Genomic DNA, 24,551 nt, shown 5'->3' on the forward strand with positions numbered 1-24,551 from the left:
GGGGTGCTGTGCTGGGAGATGGGTGCTGGATGAGGCATGGGGTGCTGTGCTGGGAGATGGGTGCTGGATGAGGCATGGGGTGCTGTGCTGGGAGATGGGTGCTGGATGAGGCATGGGGTGCTGTGCTGGGAGATGGGTGCTGGATGAGGCATGGGGTGCTGTGCTGGGAGATGAGTGCTGGATGAGGCCATGGTTGCAGTGCTGGGAGATGGGTGCTGGATGAGGCCATGGTTGCAGTGCTGGGAGATGGGTGCTGGATGAGGCCAGAGGTGCTGTGCTGGGAGATGGGTGCTGGATGAGGCCAGAGGTGCTGTGCTGGGAGATGGGTGCTGGATGAGGCCAGGGGTGCTGTGCTGGGAGATGGGTGCTGGATGAGGCCAGGGGGGCTGTGCTGGGAGATAGGTGCTGGATGAGGCCAGGGGGGCTGTGCTGGGAGATAGGTGCTGGATGAGGCCAGGGGGGCTGTGCTGGATGACGGGTGTTGTCAGGGTTGGCTGGCGTAAAACATTTTCTGTATAATTTGTAACATTTGTAAACCAAATGTTTTTTTTTATAAAAAAACAAAAACCTGCATTGTTGGTCGTTCGGACCACACACATACTAGACGATATGAACGATATTGTTAACTTTTATCGTCTAGGTTGTACGTGGCATAAGAGATAAGTGAAAATTCAGTATCATGTTTGAAAAAGGTATAAGAAGTATATAAACATTAAGCTCGGTGATGGGATTATCTGGTAAGGGGCACAAACTAAAATTTTGCCTAGGGCACCAAATTGGTTAGGGTCGGCTTTGAGCAAGTGTTTTATTTTGCCAGCATCCATAGAGAACATCTTACGCTGTGTACTTGTTGCCGGCAAATAGACCATATACAGTTTGTGCAGAAGTCTATAAGGACCAAATTCAATTCTGAAGTGTGAATGTCGCATTAAAGTAACAAGCACTTAGTAGGATATTTTCATCCAGTGCACTTCCAATACGTGTGCAATCCAATGAGAAACAGCACATCGCGGGCATCGCAATGTCGCACATTAATTCTGCAGTGCCCAGCCTGAAGTGCATGAAAGAGTGGGGAAATGATCCTAAACCCCCATAAAATGGCAAATAAGACAGCAGGACAGTGTAGAAAGCTGCTAGTGGCCATAAGTAAAGTATTGTGGCAGTTGGTGTGAGATGGTTCTCACCTATACTGGAGGTGTGAACTAAGAGCCTGATTTGGAGATGTACGCAATGGCGTAGTGAGTGACAGGTAGACAGCGTGTGGGGCAGATAACAGGTGGGCGGGTAGATAACTGCAGGCGTGTTACATGGGCGTGCATAAATTAGCCATTGTAATCTCACGAGAGCTCTCTGCGTGTTGGTGACCCAGGTCAAACCTACTGCAAGGGCTGCATGGCTGTTCAACGTGCACCAATGTTACAGATACTTACGTTGGCACGTGACGTTGGATGCACATTAGAAGGCAGCAGTGGGCGTCCCTATGCTCGGGTAAGCTTTGGAACTATTAGCATGTTTTCGCAGCTGCGTTCCGTGAGAAATCTCAGCTGTGATCGCATTAACGGTCATCTGAGTCTTGTTAACTGTCAATGAGACACACGTTATCTTAACACAGATTTCTAACTGAATCACAAAGAGTTGCGACTGCAGCTTTTATCCACAGTAAAATGTTGCGCAACCTAGTACATAGCTTATTGAATTTGTCCCTAAGAGTAACGACGCAGTACCATGAAATATCAGGTGTGTTATACACTACAGTAGGCTATAAAACAATGATGTCATTTACTCGCTTTCTTTTTTTTCAGACTAACCATTAATGGTTTACTGGGAGATTTATTGACCATTACAACCAGTCACATGGCCAATAAAGTAGTGAGCAGAGAGGCTTTGGAAAGCTCCCTCCTTGCTCTGCACGGTGACCTTCTTCCTCATTGTCTGCCTTCACAGAACATGCTGAGCGTCTGTAAGCTTGTGCCTTTTTAGCAGACTGACTACGTCTGTGTCTGGCATTTTTATTTGGCCTCCAGAGAGATTTTAAAAATAAGAAAATTACTTCCTGTAGTAGAAGAACAGCTAGGATAAAGGACTATCAGATTCATGTGTAAAAAAAATAACATAAATAAAATACGTCTCTTACTATTTAAAGAAAAAAAACAACTATGTGGAATTGCTGATTTAAGCCTAAAGATGCATACACACGGGTCGATCTGTTCAGTGAACGATATCGCTGTAGGATCTCCCTTGAATTTCCCGGTGTGCTGGATGAACGATATTGTTCATCCACATACAAATGATATCATCAACGATGAACGACCAACCAGCATTTCCTCCTGTGGACAGCGAACAATATCGTACAGGTTGTCCTGCATGCATGGACGACCAACGATATCATTATCGTCCATGCGGGAACAGGCATCGTTGGCTGCATAAAAATTAACGATATCAATGATTTAACGATGAACGATATCGTTATCGTTCATAGATATCGTACCGTGTGTACGCACCATTACTTTCAAACAAAATTAAATTACTGGTCAATTTGCTAGTATCTATAAAATTGTGCCTGATTAAATAAAGTGCACTTGTTACTTAAGGTGCCTACACACATGGCGATATTTTACCCGATCTGGACGATTACAACGCATCAGAATGACAGATCGTGATAAATATGTCCAAAGAGTCCCCACTCACGATCACGATGCGCGTCCCCGCAGGTCACACATTGCATCTTCAGATCTGCCTTGCTGTAGGGCAGATCTGACAATCTCAAGTCACGATGCACTGGATAGTTTAGGAGGCACGATAGATTGTGTGTCAAATTGGCAGCTTTTTCAGACCAAATCGTGCCCATGACTGCCGGGGAGCTCCCAGGGAGAGTTCAAGGAGAAATCGTACACATCGTTGGATCGTGAGCGCATCGCCATGTGTGTAGGCACCTTTACACACATTGGAGGCAGAGATATTAAGTGATGCATCAATATTCATGTGAAAGAATGTAGTCCATTAATTTACTGGGAACCAAAAAGAAAAGGATAGATTGTACCCTGAATAACTACAAAATGGCTGCCTCTACCGACACACTCTCACACAAACTTCCTCAGTGATATTCCTATTGAGTGGTTAGGCTACATGTTTATGAATATGGCTCTGAATAGCAACCTTAAAACATGAACAACCACCTAGAAAAGGTGCTAAGTTTTTTAGAGGAGACTTTGGGAGCTTCTCCGTGCAGCAGTTTTTCCATTGGTTCCGTGGTTAGTCTCACAGTCTTGGTTGAAAAGCTGTGTGACGCTTTTGAAGGAGGTATATCGGGAGGACCAATGAGAAGCTGCAATCACGAACACTCTGGCTTGTCATTGGTCCCTCCTCCGCTCAATCCCCTGTACTGCAGCCATTTTCACATTGTTCTACGTTAGTTTGAAATACAGCTTTAAGATTGAAATTCTGCTTAGTAATTTGTGCTGTACAGCAGTTGATCTGCAGTCACTTGGAACATTCTCTTGCTGGAAAGATACAAGCTTATGCCGAGTCGTGCATTAAATAATTCAGGGCTGCAATTTGTGCTGAATCCTTCTGAATGCACATGAATCATGAGAACCTACAAAGAGAACATGATCATCAATCATGTTACTCGGATACCTAGAACATTAACGACCTTACCATCCCATCTGTCCTGCATTACTGCATAACAGTGAAGAGATGCAAGCGGCCATAAATTATCCTCATTTTATATAGCGGTATGGTAAAGTGCAAAATGTACACAGGAGTAAAAACAGGCACTTATTCCGACGGTTAGGGTTAGGCACTTACTCCGACGGTTAGGGTTAGGCACCTATCCCAACGGTTAGGCACCAAGAGGAGGGTTAGGATTAGGCACTTACTGTGACAGTTAGGGTTAGACATCAAGAGGAGGGTTAGGGTAAAGATTAGGGCTAAAAACAAAAACCATGTGTCGACCATTTGCATATCAACCATATGAGTGATGACCTAATGACCATGTCAACCTTCAGTACATGTCAACCTTGTTACCAGTCGACCTTCTAACCGTGTCGACTGTCAGTCCATGTCGACCTTCATACCTGTCAACCTTTAGTGTCGACCTTCTGACCTTGTCAACCTACTGCCTGTTGACCTTCATACCCGTCAACCTTGTTACCAGTTGACATTTAGTTTGTCGACCTTCTGAACCTATCAACCTACTGTCTGTCGACCTTCATAACCGTCGACCTTGTTACCAGTTGACCTTTAGTGTGTCGACCTTCTGACCCTGTCGACCTTCAGTCCCTGTCGACCTTTAGTGTCGACCATCAGTCCCTGTCAACCTTGTTACTAGTCGACCTTCAGACCCTGTCTATCTATTGCCTGTCTATCTTCCATTGTCTATCTAGATAATGTAGACCTAATGACCGGATACCCTTTCAAATAAAGGTGCCGCTGAATTTAATGAACTCAGGATGGGAAAGATCGCTCCTTCCCTGGACTTCATAATGATTTGTGCAGTGCAATGATGTTCTTTGGTAATCACACATGACCACCAAAGTATAACTTCTTAGGGGTTACATTATTTTAGTGTTCATTCTAGGTCCAGTGCAGGGCGCCGCGTCCAAAAGTTCTTATCTCGCTATAAATGCCGTGCACATGCGCACGGTCTATTCACCAGCGGTGAGCGCTGCACCACAATTTTTCTACCCCCGCAGGACACTCTGGCCAATGGGTGGAGACGGCACCTGGCAGGTTGATGTAGCAGGGTGCAGCCATAAGGGCAGAGCGCAGTCTGCCCTTTTGAAGTCAGGCAGGTCTTTGTGCCCCGCTAAAACAGCCTAGTGGGAATGCTATTATTTGAAAAAGGGGACGTACCCCCAGAGAATGTAGGTGCCAGGATGGGGGAGAAAGAGCACTTTTAATGCCCTCTCCCCTATTTCCTGTCTGCAGTATTTATCCTATAGGGAGGGAGGCTGGTGTAAAGACCCTCAAGCTCTGTCCAGCTCTAAATGACAGCAACCATCAGGGGGTGGGGTGTGTGTGGGGGAGTGGTGACCGATTTAGTCCTGCTAGTCCTTAGAGACACTGGGGTTAATAAATACAATTCCTTGTTCTCAGTCCTTTTATTTATATGACTGAAAACAACTTGTGATATAACTGTAAGAGCACAGCAGAGTTCTATGGTATCCAGTGGTAACAGCAATATACATCTCTGCCTCAGGACAGTATGCAGAAACCAATGAGTGTAATTAGGAGCGTGACTTTCAGCAAAAATAACAGGACTGTACAGGAGAACTGGGACACTTGGGTGCCCAACAGTAGACCATGCGACTGACAAAATAAGTTTGTTGGATTTTTTGTCAGTCCAGTTTCACATTTGTCTTTGCTTTATGACCCTGGGTGGAGGATTACCTTCCTGCTGATCCATGCTTTCTGATCTAAGCTGAAGGAAGAAAAAGCTCCCCGCTGACTGTTTTTGCTACGCACATTATTTTTTGTGAAAGATGTTGCTGTTCAAAGACATAAATGTGCCAAGATCTGTAAACTTCAGTAATAAATGAGACAGTAACTGACTTGGATTTTGGAAGTAACTTTGTGCTGTTTTGTATTGCCCACTGCTATGGTGTGCTCCTGCCCTTCCTGCCTCCCCCCTCCATATATGCTCTACTTCTTAGGCCACACTTAATACTCTGGATGCAAGAAGCATTGCAATTACGCCAAACTTGCGTGCAAAATGTTTTCTGCAGGTAGATACTTACACCATTAAAGATGGGCAGCAGTACAGCCCAGGCTCCCCAATCCTCATTACAATCCACTAATAACATACATTAAAGAGTCTCTCTCTGCTAATAGTAAATAAAAGCATTTGGCTTTGTACTACACACTGAACAGTTTTTAGTGGTACATAGAGGTCCGATAGATTTACCTGCTAGGACCAATCTGTAAACTCCAAACTTAAATTTAGGCCTCAATATTTTAAATTAAGAGCAATATTTTAATTGAATAAGTTGCAGATAGCAAACAATACCAAGAAGTCTAAACAAGTTGGTGTATTGGTTTTTCTGGCTGCCACCAACTCATTGATCCCACCACGCTCGCTATTTCCCCCACTTTATTGTAGTGTGGGGTTTGAAATGTTACATATTTACTATAAGGAAAATGAGCTAATTAAGATTTATGCTTATTTGTTGGACACATAATTATTGTTAATCTAGATAGACAGTCCTCACAAGGCGTCTGTCAGAAAGGGGCGCTTCATCGCGCGCCGAAGGGACATGCGCGCCCAAAAAGAGGTGAGGTCACTAAGAAAAGGGGACATGTCCTTGAGACGTGCCCCCTGTTCATCACTGTAGGGGAGTGTGCCCAGCACTCACAGAGATGCTGGGCTGCTCCTAAGCTCTCCCTGCAGTGTGAATAGATGCCATGCGCATGACATCTATTCGCTCACGGGCACTTTCCCTTCCACTTCTTTGCGCGTTAAATTTCAAAATTTCAAGTCTGTCGTGTATTACACTTAATATTGGTGCAGTTTTATATTCTGAGGTCATAGCCGCCACACTGCAAAATATACCCCATGGAGTTGGAGGGAGAAACACCTTATGGAGATAGGATATTGGACAGTCTATTGAAAAAGGAGAGATTCAGCTTTGTAGTCTCAGGACTAGAGTACAAGGAAGCAGCCTCCAGCACGGTGCTTGTATGGCATCTCCAAAATCCCTTTCATAACCTGGTTTGGCTTCTCATTCTACAGCAAGCATTTCAAATTACATTAGTGTCAGAATAGTTAGGATTATAGTGAATTTTGGAGTCAGACTTACTGTATGTATAGGGTATATTATATATGCCACATTCACAGAACAGACCTAACAGAGAATAGACTTTAGCCCCGCAATAAGGTTGGCAGTCTGAAATTATATAACAAATATTATAGATATTTAAGTTGAAAAAAAAAATAAAATCATAATTCAAAGTTTCAGGTTTCTACATAAAAAGCCGAGGGGCGGTATCCAATTAGCCGCTATACCGATAAATTTTCACCGGCTAAAACTTTTTGGACCTATCGCACGAATTTGCAGCTTATCGCATGTATGCGAGCTCCCGTTTATCGTGCAATCCAATTGCAAAACGGGCATTAACGCATTCACACAATAACTCTTGCAGGGATGACAGGCGAAAAGTACAGGTGAAAATGGGGAAATCAGCCTGCACCCCAAAAAAAGGTAAACTAATACTGGGTAACAGTATAGAAGCCTTTTATTGGCCATAATCAAAGGGTTTTGAGTTCTTAAATAGTGTGAAATGGCTGTTTTATGCATTTTTCTAGAACAGAACAAAAAACAATATATAGAAATAATTTTTGGGGGCCAAAAGGTAATGCTCTAGTTAAATTAGGGGTAAATAAAAAGGGGGTAAGTATATTTTTGAGTCTTCTAAGGGCACTTTTAAATTTTTTTTAAAAATACACCTGCTGCAATGCTATGTTTAAAATACCTTCCCCATCCATACAGCCCCCCAAAATACCTAACCCACTACTTTGAGTCCATTTTACTCCACTTTTTACTTTTTCACCCCAAAAATGACAGGTTATTATTGGCCCAAATAAGCCAATTAAAAAAATTGTTTTGTCTAATTAGTCATTAAGGGGGGTGTCCCAGAGGTTCGGCACCAAGTCCCGACATTTTAGACCAAAAATGGGGATTTTGCACAACTTTTCACCTACTCAGAGATGGTGAAAACTGATCTGCGATAATTGCTATGGAAGACATCGGACCATGGCTAATTGGACAGCACGATAACCATTTTTGGAGAAGAGTTTTCACAAGCGAAAACTTTTCGCCAAAAAATGGGTTATCGCAGCTAATTGGATACCACCCTAGGTGTTACCGAATATTCGGTATATTTTGTGATCACACCCCTTTAATCTTTTGTACCCTAAGGTAAATCCATTTTGAACAGGCTTTGTTCAGTACCAAGAACTTCCATTTCTTTGTTACAAGAATTATGTAAGCAGTGTGAGCTAAAACATAAGGGGTAGGAAGAGGCATTGCCTGGGCAATCTGGCTGTGGACTGCTAATTACTGCCTTGATTATAATTGAATGGACTTGGTCCCCTAAGGACACAGATTGACTAGCTCCCTAATTTGGAAACCTGGGCATGCAAACTGGATCTCCTTGCACCCCCTATCCAGGATCATTATAGCTTAGTGCCTCAGATATCCAGCACACTGATATACACGGTACCTCCCAGTGTTACCCAAAAGGGATGAAAATTTCATACAGTGCTTTAAAAAAAAAAAAAAAAAAGGCCATTTTCCTCATATATGCTGAATTTAAATAGAATTCGGTGACTGAAATGCAGCCGAAACTCCTAATGGAGACTGGTGGTTGATCTCAATTACACCCGACTGTACAGAGTACTGAATTTCGCAGAACCGTACAATTCTTTCTCTGAGAAACTCTGACTAAAGCAGGGGTGGGGAACACTTTTTCTGCCGAGGGCCATTTTGATAGATATATCTGTCTATCTAACATTATTCACATGCCCGGTGCAGGCCACGCCCCCTCCGTGTGATGTCACATGGGGATGGGGCCATAATTGCCAGTGATTACAGCAATGCCTGGAGCATCCTGAGGATGCTCCGGGGAGCTATAAGGACAGCGGTGTGACAGTCTGCTACATAGATTCTGGCTGCAGGGCGCCATCATAGGCACCATGCTATCCAGATGAGGCTAGCAGAAAAAATCTATTGAGGGCCAGACCAAATGATTCCGGGGGCCTTATACGGCGGGTTCCCCACCCCTGGACTAAAGCCTGCATGTCAGATACCTGTAAAATACTATTATTAGTATTTATTTATGTAGCGCTAGTATATTCCTTTGCACTTTACAGTTGGAACATTACTTGATCCAATCCCCATACCAAAGGCTATATGGAAAGCAGAAGACAGGAAAAGATTGTGTTATACCACTTTCAGACAGGAAAAAGCCAAAATCCCAGCTTTTACCCGGGTTGTTTTGCCGGTCCCTGCTTGTACCCTCCCTTCAGACAGAAGAGCAATTTACCAGGGCAAACATTTCAACCCGGTAATTTGCTGATTAACACAGGTACTTCTTCCGTCTGAAAGGCTCAACCCGGGTCGAAATTCCCAGGTCTCTGGGATTTTTGACCGAGGTTGACCCTTTCAGACAGAAAAGGACCAGTGTTGATCAGCAAATTACCGTGTTGAAATGTTTGACCCGTTAATTTGTTTTTGTGCCTGAAAGGGGTATAAGCAACATTTATCATCATTGTATTTTTATTTGAAATGTTGCTTATTAACTTTAATCACAATATTATTACCAATAAATTCCCCCCTTTAATTTAGCGAGAATTCAAACTGCGGCGAAAGCCTTTTTGGGAGGTGCTAGAAGCAGACAGGCATTTTTCAAGATTAAAGAGATGAAGATTTATGGGACTACTTTGCAGTAATTTTTTTTTTTTTTTTACTGTGTTTTGCAAAGATAAATGGTATAATGGGCTTTTTCAGATTTTTTTTCTGGAAAAAATAAAGCAACTGTGTGGAGCACTGTTCAGAGGTCACTGGACATTTATTCGGGATTAATCCTGTCGATCATCTCATGTCTGCCTCAGAATCTGCTATGGGCAGCACTATCAGTTCATCCATTATATAATGTCAATTTCACTTAATGTGAGTGCAATCTGCACTCTGCAAGCTTAAACCTACTGACATGGAACAGACACGTACTGACATGTACAAATGTGTCCTCATACACCTAGCCTCAGTACACCGTGCGGCACAAGTGAGCTGTACTGAGTGGTGTAGAGTATTTTTGCATCTTATTCGCTCAAATGTGCAACTTCGTTGCAATGTGATGCGACAAGACTGCACGGCTTAATTGGATATGCAACGCTTATGTATGTGTGCAGCTGTGTCTGAATCTGTACAACGGAACTGGGCGTGATAAAAACCCCCGTCTGCTGCATTGCAGAACTTCTGTATACAGACTCAGACGCACACAGATAAACACGTGTCACATATCAAAGTAAACAGTGCAGTCACATGAAGCGGTTTTGTCACATTGTGTTGCAACTATGACGCACATCTGAGTGAAAAAGACGCTCGACACAAGCAGATTCGCACGGGAGCTGGTGCACTGAGAAGGACTCTATGGCGCAACTATGCAAATGTGTATGAGGGCATGTCTGTACATCACTAATATGACATGTTATGGGGTATATTTATCAAACTAATTTTGGAGAAAATCCCCCAAAAGACAAAATTCCCCAAAATATCTGCTGCAGTCCTCCGTTTTCAAAGCCAAAGCTTAGTAATGCAAAGTTTTCCTGAGCTTGGCCCCCGGTAATGAACACGATCTTCAGATGACATTTGCCCACAGCAGTCTATGGGCTACTGTAACGTACATGGCCATTAGGCTCCCCAGGTCTGTACCCGGAAGTAAAGTGACAGAGATTCTACATTTTTTCTGGGATGGCCTCTTATCAGAGCCTGTGTCTCTGCAAGATGCTTTTGGTAAACTCAATATTTTTATCATTTCTTATTGCAGCAAGAGTCACATTATTGATAAATATGGTAAATATGCCCTTATATCACAATCCAGTACCCCCCCCCCACCTCTCCCCCATGGCCCAAGGACTGAAGATACTGTTCAGCTTTGGTGGCCCAGTAAAAATACAGAATCACTGCCATATTCAGAAAAGCAGGGTCTCAGAAATTTAGTTAAATAAACCCTGCACAAATATACAACCACTTCATCAATATGCAAATTCATGGACATTTCAGTTGCAAAATATTCCAGTATGACACTTACATATAACTATATTCCATGCATTGGATGGAGCATCTTTTTTAACATTTAAACCCAGTAGTAATTACATTTCCTTTGCAATACAGTTATTTTATGCAGTACTTACTGTTGCTGGATTTTAGATCTCTGTGTATGACCGGAACGATGGCTTCATCATGCAAATAATTCATTCCTCTAGCAATCTGTACTGCCCAGTTTACAAGTATATCTGGTGGAATCTTCTTGCCAGAAAGCACCCTGTTTAGTGATCCCCCTCGGGCAAACTCCATGATCAAACACAGGTTGGGCTCCTTCAAGCAGACGCCTCTCAGAGCGATGATGTTGGGGTGATTCATCATAGCAAACAGTTTGGCCTCCTGTCTGACATTCTCAATAGTTTGGCTTATATCTTCATCGGGGTCATGGCGTGCTGCTTTTACAGCCACTTCTTCATCTCCCCAAATGGCACGGTACACCTTTCCAAAGCCTCCGATCCCAATGATTTCTTCCAAAAACAGCTCCGTAAAGTCAATCTCTTGTACTGTACAGCGGCACAGAAAAAAAGTAAAGAATTATAACTGCAATTTAGCCAGATGACATTGGTACAGTCTAATCGGCATGACGTGCAGCGAACAGGACTGCGACTAGTCTACATATCAATCTACAGTGTAAGAGATCAAAAAGAACAACCACTTAAAATGGGTAAGCATAAATGAAGGAAACTCTTAAATTTACAATAAAAGTTTTAAAATCAAAATCAATCGCGGCTCACCTCATGAAGTGGGGGTTGGGGAGTACAGTTAACAAGTACCACTTTTGTGTAACAATGCACACAAAGGTTTCCATGGCTATATTTTCAGTTGTATGCGTCTTAATAAATGTGAACCTGAAATGTAGTGTAAAAATCCACCCAGGGCATAGACGCAGCATAAAAGTCAGCAGCAACATACAAGTCAAAATGGGACACACCTCAAAAGGGACATGGTTAGCATGGAACTTACATGTGAACGTCCATGTACTGCCTTTCCAATCATAATGGACCAGATATAGAGTATGCATCAAAGTAAAAAAAAAAAGGCATAAATTATGTACATGTGCAGTGTGACAAATTATACAAAGCACATGTGTACACAACACAAACAGACGTGTCCAATCAGGTGCTATGTGTCTAGCAGATCTAAAAAAGAAAATTGAATGACTCCTCAAATGTCTACAATACACAAAGTGAGAGTTAAGGCCCCCCCACACGGAGCGATATAGCGGCCGTTCCGACGGATTGGAACGATAACGCAGCTATATCGTTCAGTGTGTGGGCATATCATCCACTGCGCGGCTCCCATAGGGTCGTCCGTCGCTCCTCCAGATCTCTCTGCATGCACATAATACAGGGCTGATGCAGCCATTTTGGACAAGAAATTCTAAGAATTATTTATCCTACCCACAAAGGTACCAGACGAGGCAGACATTTTGGACGTACTACATAGGTTACACTGGTTGGAATAGACAATGCCTGGAAGAGATGACACATGGGGATGGGGAACCAACAGAATACTAAAGAAAAATGCAGGATCCTTACAAAGTCACCACATCCAAGTATTATCCATCCTACCCACGAGAGTACCTGCCAAGGCAGCCATCTTCTGTTCACTACATAGGTCACAATGTGTAAGACTAATTATTAGGAGCTGTATTTGAGACGTTAGAGTGCAACAAGGTGGTGTATTATTGGCTCACTTGTTTTACAGGTTGAGTCTCCCATATCCAAAATACCTCTGGCCCAAAGCATTTTGTGTATCGGATTTTTCTGTATTTTGGAATATTTGCACCCCATAATGTGATATCTTGGGGAAGGGACCCAACTCAAGCATTTGTGTTTCATATACACCTTATACATATAGCCTGAAGGTCATTTTATACAATGTTTACTGCACAAAATTATTAAAAACAAAGTGTGTGTACATTGAACCATCAGAATTTAAAAAGGTGTCACTATCTCAGTAGCGCTCAAAAAAAAAAAAAATCTGTATTTTGAAATATTCCGTATTTCGGAAATATTTGGTTATGGGAGACTCAACCTTTAATAGATAATCCCAAAGCTAAACTGCAAATAAGACACACACGTATGAAATGAAAATTTTTTTACATTTCAGGCGCTTTTGAGAATTGGAGCATGGATCAGATAAGATCTGAACAATTTGTATTGGTGCAATGGCCAATGGTATATGGAACAATGCTGATATACTGTATGGCAAGTAACCAGACTGTACACAATAGGGGACCTTCCTAACTTGCTGGGTAATAAGGCAGCATGCAACACCAAACCAGTTGATGCCGTCATTGACCAGGAACTTTACATATACTTCCCTGAATTTTACAAGCAGTCTTTTAAACTGCATCATCTTTTAAAGGGGTTGTGAATCTTCAGGTGACTAGAACATAGATATTTCAACTTTCTATCAATTGGTTTCCTATAAATGTTTTATGTAAAAACATACCTACATACTACAGGGCTCGACAAATCCTGGGGCCAGGTCGCCATGGAGACTAAAGTTTGTTGACTGGCAACCAGATATTTCAGGGAGGGAGGATTGGAGGAAGCAGTGCCCCAGAGGAGATTCATGGGCGGCCATTTCACAGGAGTGTATGTGCTGACAGTGTCTCCTGCGCGGACTCCTCTGCCTGCGGTGACACTGCTCTCTTCCGTCCTGGCTGTCCGGCTGCATAGACCTCCGGTAAGATGTTCTATGAATGGCCAGGGATTGTGGCTGCGGAGGGTAGCGATGTGGCCACCGGGGACAGGGGGGGTGATTTGCCCAAGGGGGGGCAGGTGGGGTAGCGGCACTGAAAGGGTTAACCCCACATGCTGTGGCGCCATATTCAAAGGGAGCTAGGCACCATGTTTTAAATGTATTAACGGCGCTAGACACCGGTGGTTTACAAAAAAAAAATGTGTTTGATTGCTGCCGCGGCCGGGCCCTCTGTGGCCATGGCAGCACAGAGTGTTAACCCCCATCATCTCTGGTGGCTGCGGCAATGGGGGACCATGTGGTGTCCCGGACTGCAGGGCTAAGTGGTACATAGGGGGACCGGGTTAGCCGGCTCCCTGTGGGGTGCTGTGTGTTGACACTGGGGACCGGGAGCCTAGCTCCCGGCTCCCCCAGCGCAGCGATGCAGAAGGAGGCTGTGTGCCGGCTGCCGGGGAGCGGGAGCTTAGCTTTCGGCGCCCCAGCAATAAAGGGCAGCCGAATTGAGTGCAACACTGAGTGTGGGAACCGGGCGCACGACGCCGCTCTGCGCTCCCAGCTGGGGACAGGGAGCCTAGCTCCCGGCGCCCTCAGCTCCACAGTGCCGGTTGTGCACACGCTCGGGGAAAGGGAGAGCCCACTTCCCCGATCCTCAGCGTGGAAGGCGGCAGGAAACCGCTGCTGCTGGCACGAGTGTGTCAGCGCTGTAGGACTGATTTATCAACGAGTTTATCACTCAAAATGAGTGATAAATGTCACGGTGTATGATAAATGGTGCTCCAGCCAATCAGCTCCCAAGTGTAATTTTTCTAACAGATGACAGTTGGGTGCTGATTGGCTGGAGCACCAATTATCATAAAAAGTGAAATTTATCACTAATTTTGAGTGATAACTCAATGATAAATGATGCCCGGAGAGTCGCACACAGGAAGACCGGACAAGCCGGCTCCTTGTGCGGTGAGGCAGGGGCTAGGTGCCTGCATGACGGGGGACAGGGAAAGCCAGCTTCCTGTACCCCCGGAACTAGGAAGGGGAACAGCATCTGAGAGCTGCTGGGAGTAAAAGGTACAGCTGGGCCATGGCCCCAGGCTGTAGAGCTGAAAGCCCTATGCTGGGGACAGACAGCTCGGCTCCCAGTGTCCCAGCACGGCAGGGCTGATTTAGTAAATTATTAACTGTGGTTTTTTTTAGAACGGTGGTCTGGCTCCTACTCTTTCATCCTGGCTCCTAGATTGTAGAAAAATTTGTTAAGCCCTGACATACTACACAAATTTGAATTTAGAAGATACATCACTCACTGCACAACTTCCCCTGGGATACTATTGCTTATATACAGTGCCTTGCAAAAGTATTCCCCCCCCCCTTGGCTTTTTACCTTTTTTGTTACATTACAGTCTGTAATTTAATTTTTTAATCTGAATGTTATGTGATAGATCTGCACAAAATAGTCTAATTTGGTGAAGTGAAATGAGGAAAATATTTACAAAAAAGAATCTTTATAAATAAAATTCTGAAAATTGGCATGTGCATATGTAATCACCCCTTTTGCTATGAAGCCTCTCAAAAGTTTTGGTGCAACCAATTACCTTCAGAAGTCACATAACACTGCACAACAATGAAAATGTTTCCGATGTGAAAATAGTTACTTCTAATTGATTTCAGCATGCAAAGAATGAATATGACAAAAGTGATAAGAAAGTGATAAGGTGCCAGCCAATCAGCTCAGCAATATCTCACAGGCTGTGTTTGAGAAATGACAGTTGGGAGCTGATTGGCTGGCACCTTATCACTTTCTTATCACTTTTCACTCTGTCTCCTAACACTGCTTAGTAAATAGACCCCTATATTAGATAGTACGTTCGTATGCTGTATGTTTGTTTCATTTTGTGTTCTTATTTGTGATTGAATTAAAACAACTGTTATTTATTTTCTATCAAGAAATTGTCAGATTTTAAAATAGCTTTTCACTATATTACTAATGTACATACAGTACAGTGTAAGTAGTGTAGCTCAAAAAATAGAGCTAGTAAAAACATTCAGAAATTATTTTAGTTTTTCTTGACCGCAAATTAGTAATGTATGACTATTTTTAGAAAGGAAACAAATTAAAAGTATTAAATTTGTTATACAGTTTAATTAGTGAAATGAAGTCCACCTGTGTGACATCTAAGTGTCACATGATCTGTCGATATAAACACACCTTTTCTGAAAGGCCCCAGAGGCTGCAACAACACTAAGCAAGAGGCATCACACCATGAAGACCAAGGAGCTTTCCAAACAAGTCAGGGACAAAGTTGTTGAGAAGTACAATTCTGGGTTGGGTTATAAAAAAAATATCCAAATCTTTGATGATCCACCGGAGCACCATCAAATCAATCATCAACAAATGGAAAGAACATGGTACCACAACAAACCTGCCAAGAGAGGGCCACCCACCAAAACTCACAGACCGGGCAAGGAGGTGATTAATCAGAGAGACAGCACAGAGACCAAAGGTAACCCTGAAGGAGCTGCAGAGTTCCACAGCAGATACTTGTGTATCTGTGCATGTGGCCACAATAAGCCGTACACTCCATAGAGCTGGGCTTTATGGAAGAGTGGCCAGAAAAAAGCCATTACTAAGTGATAAAAATAAGAAGACATGATTTGAGTTTGCCAAAAGGCATGTGGGCGACTCCCCAAATGTATGGAGGAAGGTGCTCTGGTCAGATGAGACTAAAATTTAACTTTTCGGACACCAAGGAAAACGCTATGTCTGGTGCAAACCCAACACATCCCATCACCCCAAGAACACCAGTGAAACATGGTGGTGGCAGCATCATGCTGTGGGGATGTTTTTTTTCAGCAGCAGGGACTGGGAAACTGATTTGAGTTGAGGGAAAGATTAATGGTGCTAAATACAGGGATATTCTTGAGCAAAACCTGTCTCAGTCTGCCTGTGATTTGAGACTGGGACGGATGTTCACCTTCCAGCAGGACAATGACCCGAAGCATACTGCTAAAGCATCACTCGAGTGGTTTAAGGGGAAACATTTAAATGTGTTGGAATGGCCTAGTCAAAGCCCAGATCTCAATCCAATTGAGAATCTGTGGTCAGATGTGAAGATTGCTGTTCACAAGCGGAAACCATCCAACATGAAGGAGCTGGAGCAGTTTTGCCTTGAGGAATGGGCAAAAATCCCAGGGGCAATATGTGGCAACCTCAGAGACTTATGCAAAGCGACTTGCAGCTGTAATTGCCGCAAAAGGTGGCTCGACAAAGTACTGACTTTAGGGGGTGAATAGATATGCACGCTGAAGTTTTCTGTTATGTTGTTTGATTCACATTAAAAATATATATATATATATATATAAAAACACATCTTCACAGTTGTAGGCATGTTCTGTGAATGAAATGATGCACACCTTCAAACAACCCATTTTAATTTCAGGTTGTGAGGCAACAAAATATGAAAAATGCAAAGGGGGTGAATACTTTTGCAAGGCACTGTACCTGTTCAGGTTAACAGACAAGGTTATGCAGGCTTAAGACCGACTGACCTGCCTTTTCCACTTCAAAGTCCATTTGTGTTACCCTCTCTACAACTACTAGCTCTGAGCCAGCATGTACAGAATTGCTGATAGAACCAGGCAGCAGCCAACTTGAATATCACTGTATGTCAAAAGGGAGGGACAAATATTGATGTTAGTGGTTGGGTCCATGCAATGAGTGAAACAATTATTACATACGGTAATATGTCATTGCAGACTGCCAGAAAACTGTTAATGTGATTTTCTTAAGCTCTTTAAAAAAAAAAAAAAAAGTCACAATAGGTAAAAAAAAAAAAAAAAAAAAAAACAAATCAGAAGAGATGGGGAATGCATAATGTATAACGGGCATTACCGCGTGGCATTATGTGTAAAGGGTGTTACTGCATGGCATAATATGTAAGGGCACTACTGTGTGGCATAATGTTTAAAGGCCGGGCATTGCTGCGTGGCATAATGCGTAAGGGATATTACTGTGTGGCACAATGCATAAGGAATATTACTGCATGGCATAAATATGTAAAGGGCATTCCTGCACGGCATAAATGTGTAAAAGGCATTACTGCATGGCATAAATGTGTAAAAGGCATTACTGCGTGGTATAATGTGTTATAAGTGGCACTACTGTGGTGACACATGAATAAAGGGCATTACTGTGTGACGTAACGTGAATAAGGGATACTATACAGTGAAAAGCTAAAACAGCCATCCCCCACCAGTGGGCCGCAGTGACTGGCATGGCACGACATCTATTTACACTGTAGGGAGAGCTTGGGGGCAGCCCTTCATTTCCAAGAGTGCTGGGAACGCCCCCTATGGATACGAAAAGGAGACGTATCTCAAGGACACGCCCCATGTGTTTTCGTAAGATATATCATAATAGGATAGGGTGACAAAAAAATAAAAAATAAAATCGGTGAAAAACAGGTATAATCTGCAAAAATCCCCGTTTTCCGCTGATCGCGGGGATCAATTAGCGCCTGAACAATGTTTGGGGCTAATTGGATACCGCTCTAGGGGATTGCAGCAGATATCTAGAATATCTGCTGTGGTCCCCTGTACATACTGTATATCCTGGTAGTTCTTAATATTTACATACCACCTCTGACACTGGTTGTTTTCTGGGTAATACCACACATTCTTTGATAATTATGCCTCTTATTACCTAATGCCTTCTTCACTATGAGTTTTGTGTACGGACAATTCATAACACCTGTAGGATCATAGAGGCATTATATACGCATTTAAGGGGCATGTGGTGAGATCTGATGCTGTTGGGGCCATCAGAAGGGCATTCCAGGGGTATGTGGGGATGCGTGTTGGCATGTGGGAAGGTCTGAGGGGCATATGGGTAGCTCTAAAGCATAAATTATGATGGGACCCAGATATGGTCAGATAGGACCCCATTTTTTAAAGTAAAGAGTCCCTGGCACCCATATATTTTGTCACTCAGCACGATCACTGTAATTGTAAGATGAAATCTTACTTCAACATTAACAAAATAAAACACAATTACATCTTTTACTTTTTAAGCTTAATACTGTACTTGTAGCTATTTATTTATATCAATGCGAATTGAATAGCACTGGGAAGGAGCTCCAGGAGCTATTCAATTCAGCCTGCTGTTAAGCCAGACTGAAGGATTTCTTCTCCAGAAATCCGCCAAAACTGCTGGTGCAATGTCGTTTTCTGCCCTTAACTCAACGGAAACAGCATTGTGCCAGGCACTTAAGTTGGAGAATGCCAGTTCTCGGGACTAAACACCATGTTTAAAGGTACCGGAACGGGCATTCTCCGACATAACAGCGTGCTGAATTGAATATCTCCGGGAGCTCCTTCCCGGCCCTATTCAATTCGCATTGAATTAAATCCTATATAATAATTTGCTAAGTCTCCAACAATATATGGGCGGTTGGAGACAGGACAGACCCTAGAAGGAGAGGACGACCCGCCAGGAGGTAAGAATGTATGCAGCCGTGGAAGGGAAGTGACAAGTCAGAGCTGGGAGCAGGACAGATAGCGCAGCAGAAAGGGGCAGTCAGTAGAACAGGGTGGTACTGACAGCTTAGCGTGGGACGGAGTACTGTAGCTGGCAGAGATAGGTCATTGCTGCAGTCACGCCAAACACTTTCGGCGCGCCAGGTGCCGCGTGACTATGCTCACGCTGAGTCTTTTTTGCCCAAAAATACATCTTACACGCACAAGGAGACTGCACTGATTAATTTGATATGCAACACTTTTACAGCTCTGTGACTGAATCTCTACACCAACTTCTATCATATAGTAGCTGCGGCTTTATTCCGCGTCTAATTCCGTTGTGCTTCGTACACAGACTCAGTCGCACACCGGTATACAAGTGTTACATATCACATTAATCAGCAGTCTGCTGGTGCATCCAGGTGGCATCACATTGCGACTAATATGCATTTTCGGGTGAAAAAGACGCAATACACACGCTAGGCGCAAGCAGAGCCGCACAGGACCTGGTAGCTCACTTGCGCCGTATGGCGCATTGACATTAGGTGTATGAGGACACATCTGTATTTAATGGTGGTAAAGATTTGCTGCATTGCGGGAGATCCCCTGAAATTGCCTCAAACTGCTTGTTATTAGCCTCAAAGGGGTAAACCAAAACAATAAGAGACTCAGCTCTGAGGAGGTTTTAGGGCTCCTGGGGGGACTTAGGGTCAGGCACCCCCCCCGGGAGGGTTAGGTTTAGGCTAGGGGAAGGGGGACGGGGTTAGTGTTAGGCACCCCGGGGGAAGGTTAGGGATATACTGCAGGGACGGGGGGGTTAGGTAGCCCTAAGGGAGGGTTAGGGGGGAAAATAGGGTTAGTTATACTTGCCTTATTAGCGATCGGGATCTTCACCCCTGCCGGGCTTCCGCTGTCGGGATTTGAACTATTATGTTAGTAATTAGATTAAAGGTTAGTTCCACATAAAAGCAGCAAATATCCCAGTACTTTCAAAAAGTATTCTTATAACAGTTGTCATTTTCTCTGCATAATCTTTGTCCCATACTGTAATAGCAGATGAGATGGAGCGCAGGTTGGGTTGCTTCATGCCAGGTCAGACTGTGGGAAGCAAGCCTGTCTAAAGGTGCCTACACACATAGCAATATTTTACACGATTTGCACGATTTCGACGAATCATGATGACAAATCGTGTAAAATATGCCCAAATCGTTGAGTGTCCACTCAGGATTACGATGCCAATGCGCGTCCCCGCTGGTCGCACATTGCATCTTCAGATCTGCCGTGCTGTAGGGCAGATCTGACAATCTAGGACACGATGCACTGAAAAAAAAGAAAGGATGCACAATGGATCATTTGTACATACACCAATCGTGTGCAGGACTGCCGGGAGATTCAAGGGAAATTGTACACATTGTCGGATCGTGAGCACATCGCTATGTGTGTAGGCACCTTAAGTTGTACTACATGACCAGAACCTAAAGTCCCCATAGGAAGTTTCAGGTTTTTTTTTTAACCACACCAGGGTATATCCAGTATGTCCACATATAGGTGTACAAATGAACATAGGTGATCGCAACCTTGCCAGCACTGGGTGGCAGAAGAAAATATGTTCTCTAGACTAGAGGGTACAGATTACCACCTAGAGTATATTTTATATTGTTTTTGACCAAGAAGCAATGGAGACATTTAGCGATCCTCTCTCTAATGTCCCTCCATGATTGCTTACCCAGCGAGGGTCCCGGGTCATTCCCCCAGTCAGTTTCATGTTTGAGTCAGTAAAAGACCTCTGAATGGGGAGTTAAAACATATTCATCAAAAAGCTAGTAGTTGTCAGATTTTACGGATAATAGGGATGGAGTAGGAAGGTTTTTACATGCAAACACTCAATGTTAATTTTAGTTATAGGGAGATTAATCTCTGGGTTAAATCTTGAAAGACAAAGCCTGTGCATCCTTTCAATTTGGGACAAAATAGAATCACTTATCGAATCACAATTTTTTGTATAAACATTTGGGGATCCAACTTTATTCTGCTGCAAGCAACTCAGACCAGTCCTATCATCATCGGTCTGTGCTAGGACCCATCACCAAGATTAGAGGTTTGCTTTCCACATGACTGTTCATGCACTTCTCAGGTGCTTCCCATCCTTGGGAAGGAGTCCATGTGACCAAGACACGATATACACGGTGGCGCATCTGTCAAACGTTTATAGCACCACACTGACGATGTTGGCATATGTTGGTTGTTTTACAGTAGCCTTGATAAGTACAACCCTGTCACAGCACCTCCTAGTCTCTCCTACATGTTCATAACAGACATAAGCTTCATGCCTTACAGAGATAACACATATTTGAAATACCCTCATAAGGGTAAACATGGAAGGTTGCATATAGGGGGAACTGAATTAGTGGCAGTAATTTACCCCATGCTAATTGATTCCCCGGGGCATTCCAATTAGCCTCGAAGTCAGTCCAGCTGCAGCTATTACCGGGGATTTTTTTTTCAGGACCTCAGCAGGGTCTGAAAAAAAAAAAATCTGCGTTAACTAGCCCGTTTTCACGGCACTGAAAACACATAGGTTCATGAACTTAACACGGGTTCTGAGTGTTCTCTCCCAAAAGTAGATATTTTTTTGTCCAAGAAAAAACTGGATCTAATTGAATTGCCCGGAAAAAAAAAATTGTGATAAAGTTCAAAACATTGTGAAACAGTCTAGTTTTTTCACCCAAAACTTTAAATCGGGGCTAACTGAATTCTTCCCTTAAGGCGGGTATCCACTACCTGATTAAACAGAGCGATTGAACGATATAGTTTTCGTTCAGTTGCTCGTTAATCGGGCACAAATTGGGCATACAAATGTTGGCAACAACAAGAGTTGCACGCTCCTGCTGGTCATTTCCGACATCAATTATCACCCGAACATGCTGGTCAATATGCCATTAAAGACCGGTTGACCATGTTCGGGGATGATGGACGGTGACTACACTGAACGACTGATCGTTCAGTGTAGGCATTGCAGGGGATTGGGAACGACTACGATGTCGTAATCGTACTGTCTTCCCTGGGACCGGGTAGTGGATGTGCGGCATTAGTGTACATAAACATACACCCACAATAGACTAGCGTCTCACATTATAGCGGTACACTAGCTTTTCTGGAAAACACTAGAAGATTATGTAGACAGGAAATAGTAACAAAATAGGCTTCATAGCCAACTGCATAAATTACATCTTCACAAAATTTTGTATTTCAGGTTTCATACTACTTACATGTACAAGGGACAGCTACAGCAGCTAAGCTATGCCAGGCTCTTGGGGCTCGATTCAATTCAATGAATAGCGCCGGGAAGGATCTCCCGTAGCTATTCAATTCGGAGTGCTGTTAGGTCGGGGAATGCCAGTTCTGCCTTAAACAGGGTGTTTAGTCGTGTTTAGCCTTCTCACATCCTTAGTCGGGCTTAGCAGCGCGCTGAATTGAATAGCTCCGGGAGCTCATTCCCGATGCTATTCAATTTGCGTTGAATAGAGCCCTATGTGGGAACATGGTAAGAGTAGTCCACATAGAGATAACAAACAGATACCTTTGGAAATGGTGCATACACTTACAGAATCCAACATACAGTCAGGTCCATAAATATTAGGACATTGACAGAATTTTCATATTTTGGCCTCTATTCACCACCACAATAGTTTCAAATGAAACAAACAAGATGTGCTTTAACTGCAGACTTTCAGATTTAATTTGAGGGTAATTACATCCAAATCAGGTGAACGGTGTAGGAATTACAACGGTTTCTATATGTGCCTCCCACTTTTTAAGGGGCCAAAAGTAATGGGACAAACTAAACAATCCTAAATCTAACTGTCACTTTTTAATACTTTGTTGCAAATCCTTTGCAGGCAATTACAGCCTGAAGTCTGGAACGCATAGACATCAACAGAAGCTGGGTTTCATCCCTAGTGATGCTCTGTCAGGCCTCTACTGCAAATGTCTTCAGTTCCTGCTTGTTCTTGGGGCATTTTCCCTTCAGTTTTGGCTTCATCAAGTGAAATGCATGCTCAATCGGATTCAGGTCAGGGGATTGACTTGGCCATTGCATAACATTCCACTTTTTAGCCTTAAAAAACTCCTTGGTTGCTTTTGCAGTATGCTTCGGGTCATTGTCCATCTGCACTGTGAAGCGCCGTCCAATGAGTTCTGAAGCATTTGACTGAATATGAGCGTATAATATTGCCCAAAACACTTTTGTCAGCAGTCACATCATCAATAAATACAAGGGAACCAGTTCCATTGGCAACCATACATGCCCACGCCATGACACTACCACCACCATGCTTCACTGATGAGGTGGTATGTTTTGGATCATGAGCAGTTCCTTTCCTTCTCCATACTCTTCTCTTCCCATCACTCTGGTACAAGTTGATCTTTGTCTCATCTGTCCATAGGATGCTGTTCCAGAACTGTAATGGCATTTTTAGATGTTGTTTGGCAAACTCTAACCTGGTCTTCCTGTTTTTGTGGCTCACTAATGGTTTACATCTTGTGGTGAACCCTCTATATTCACTCTTGTGAAGTCTTCACTTGATTGTTGTCTTTGAGACATATACACCTACCTCCTGGAGAGTGTTCTTGATTTGGCCAACTGTTGTGAAGGGGTTTTTCTTCACCAGGGAAATAATTCTTCTGTCATCCACCACAGTTGTTTTCCGTGGTCTTCCGGGTCTTTTTTGTGTTGCTGAGCTCTCCGGTGCGTTCTTTCTTTTTAAGAATGTTCCAAACAGTTGATTTGGCCACACCTAATGTTTTTGCGATCTCTCTGATGGGTTTGTTTTGATTTTTCAGCCTAATGATGGCTTGCTTCACTGATAGTGACAGCTCTTTGGATCTCATATTGATAGTCGACAGCAACTAATTCCAAATGCAAATGTCACAACTAGAATCAACTCCAGACCTTTAACCTGCTTAATTGATAATGAAATAACGAGGGAACAGCCCACACCTGTCCATGAAATAGCTTTTGAGTTGATAGTCCCATTACTTTAGGCCCCTTAAAAAGTGGGAGGCACTTATAGAAACCGTTGTAATTCCTACACCGTTCACCTGATTTGGACGTAATTACCCTCAAATTAAATCTGAAAGTCTGCAGTTAAAGCACATCTTGTTTGTTTTATTTCAAAGCCATTGTGGTGGTGAATAGAGGCCAAAATATGAAAATTCTGTCAATGTCCCAATATTTATGCACCTGACTGTACATTAGCCAAAAAAAAAAAAATTGGACTGGAGGGGTGTGGTAAAATGTCACCACAGAGGTTGTATGTTGACAGTCACAATGCAGACAGTCGGTTTGCCAATGTAGTGTTTTTGGCCAATTTTAGCCCTAACAGCAGCCTAAACCCAAGACAAAAATGGGCCACTAACATTTACAATAATCTACATTATGTCCATGTCGACATAATGACTGCATACTGGACTTAACCCTCAGTGAACTAGGTGGGGTGTGACATACCCCAGCAAGAT

At 43.3% G+C, this 24,551-nt stretch overlaps 1 protein-coding gene across 3 annotated transcripts in view; it reads right to left on the reverse strand.

Annotated features, from left to right (window-relative positions):
- The window catches only part of MAP3K9 (mitogen-activated protein kinase kinase kinase 9), an 82,775-nt gene that overhangs the window by 38,654 nt on the left and 19,570 nt on the right, over positions 1–24,551 (reverse strand). For all 3 annotated transcript variants that reach the window (XM_088471308.1, XM_088471309.1, XM_088471307.1), the window contains one exon: positions 10,913–11,326. In XM_088471308.1, the coding sequence (XP_088327434.1) occupies positions 10,913–11,326 (414 nt within the window). The remainder of the gene's footprint in view (positions 1–10,912; positions 11,327–24,551) is intronic.

Source organism: Taudactylus pleione, unplaced genomic scaffold, assembly GCF_031769625.1.
Source record: "Taudactylus pleione unplaced genomic scaffold, aTauple2 ptg000113l, whole genome shotgun sequence".
NCBI classification, from domain to species: Eukaryota; Metazoa; Chordata; class Amphibia; order Anura; family Myobatrachidae; genus Taudactylus; species Taudactylus pleione.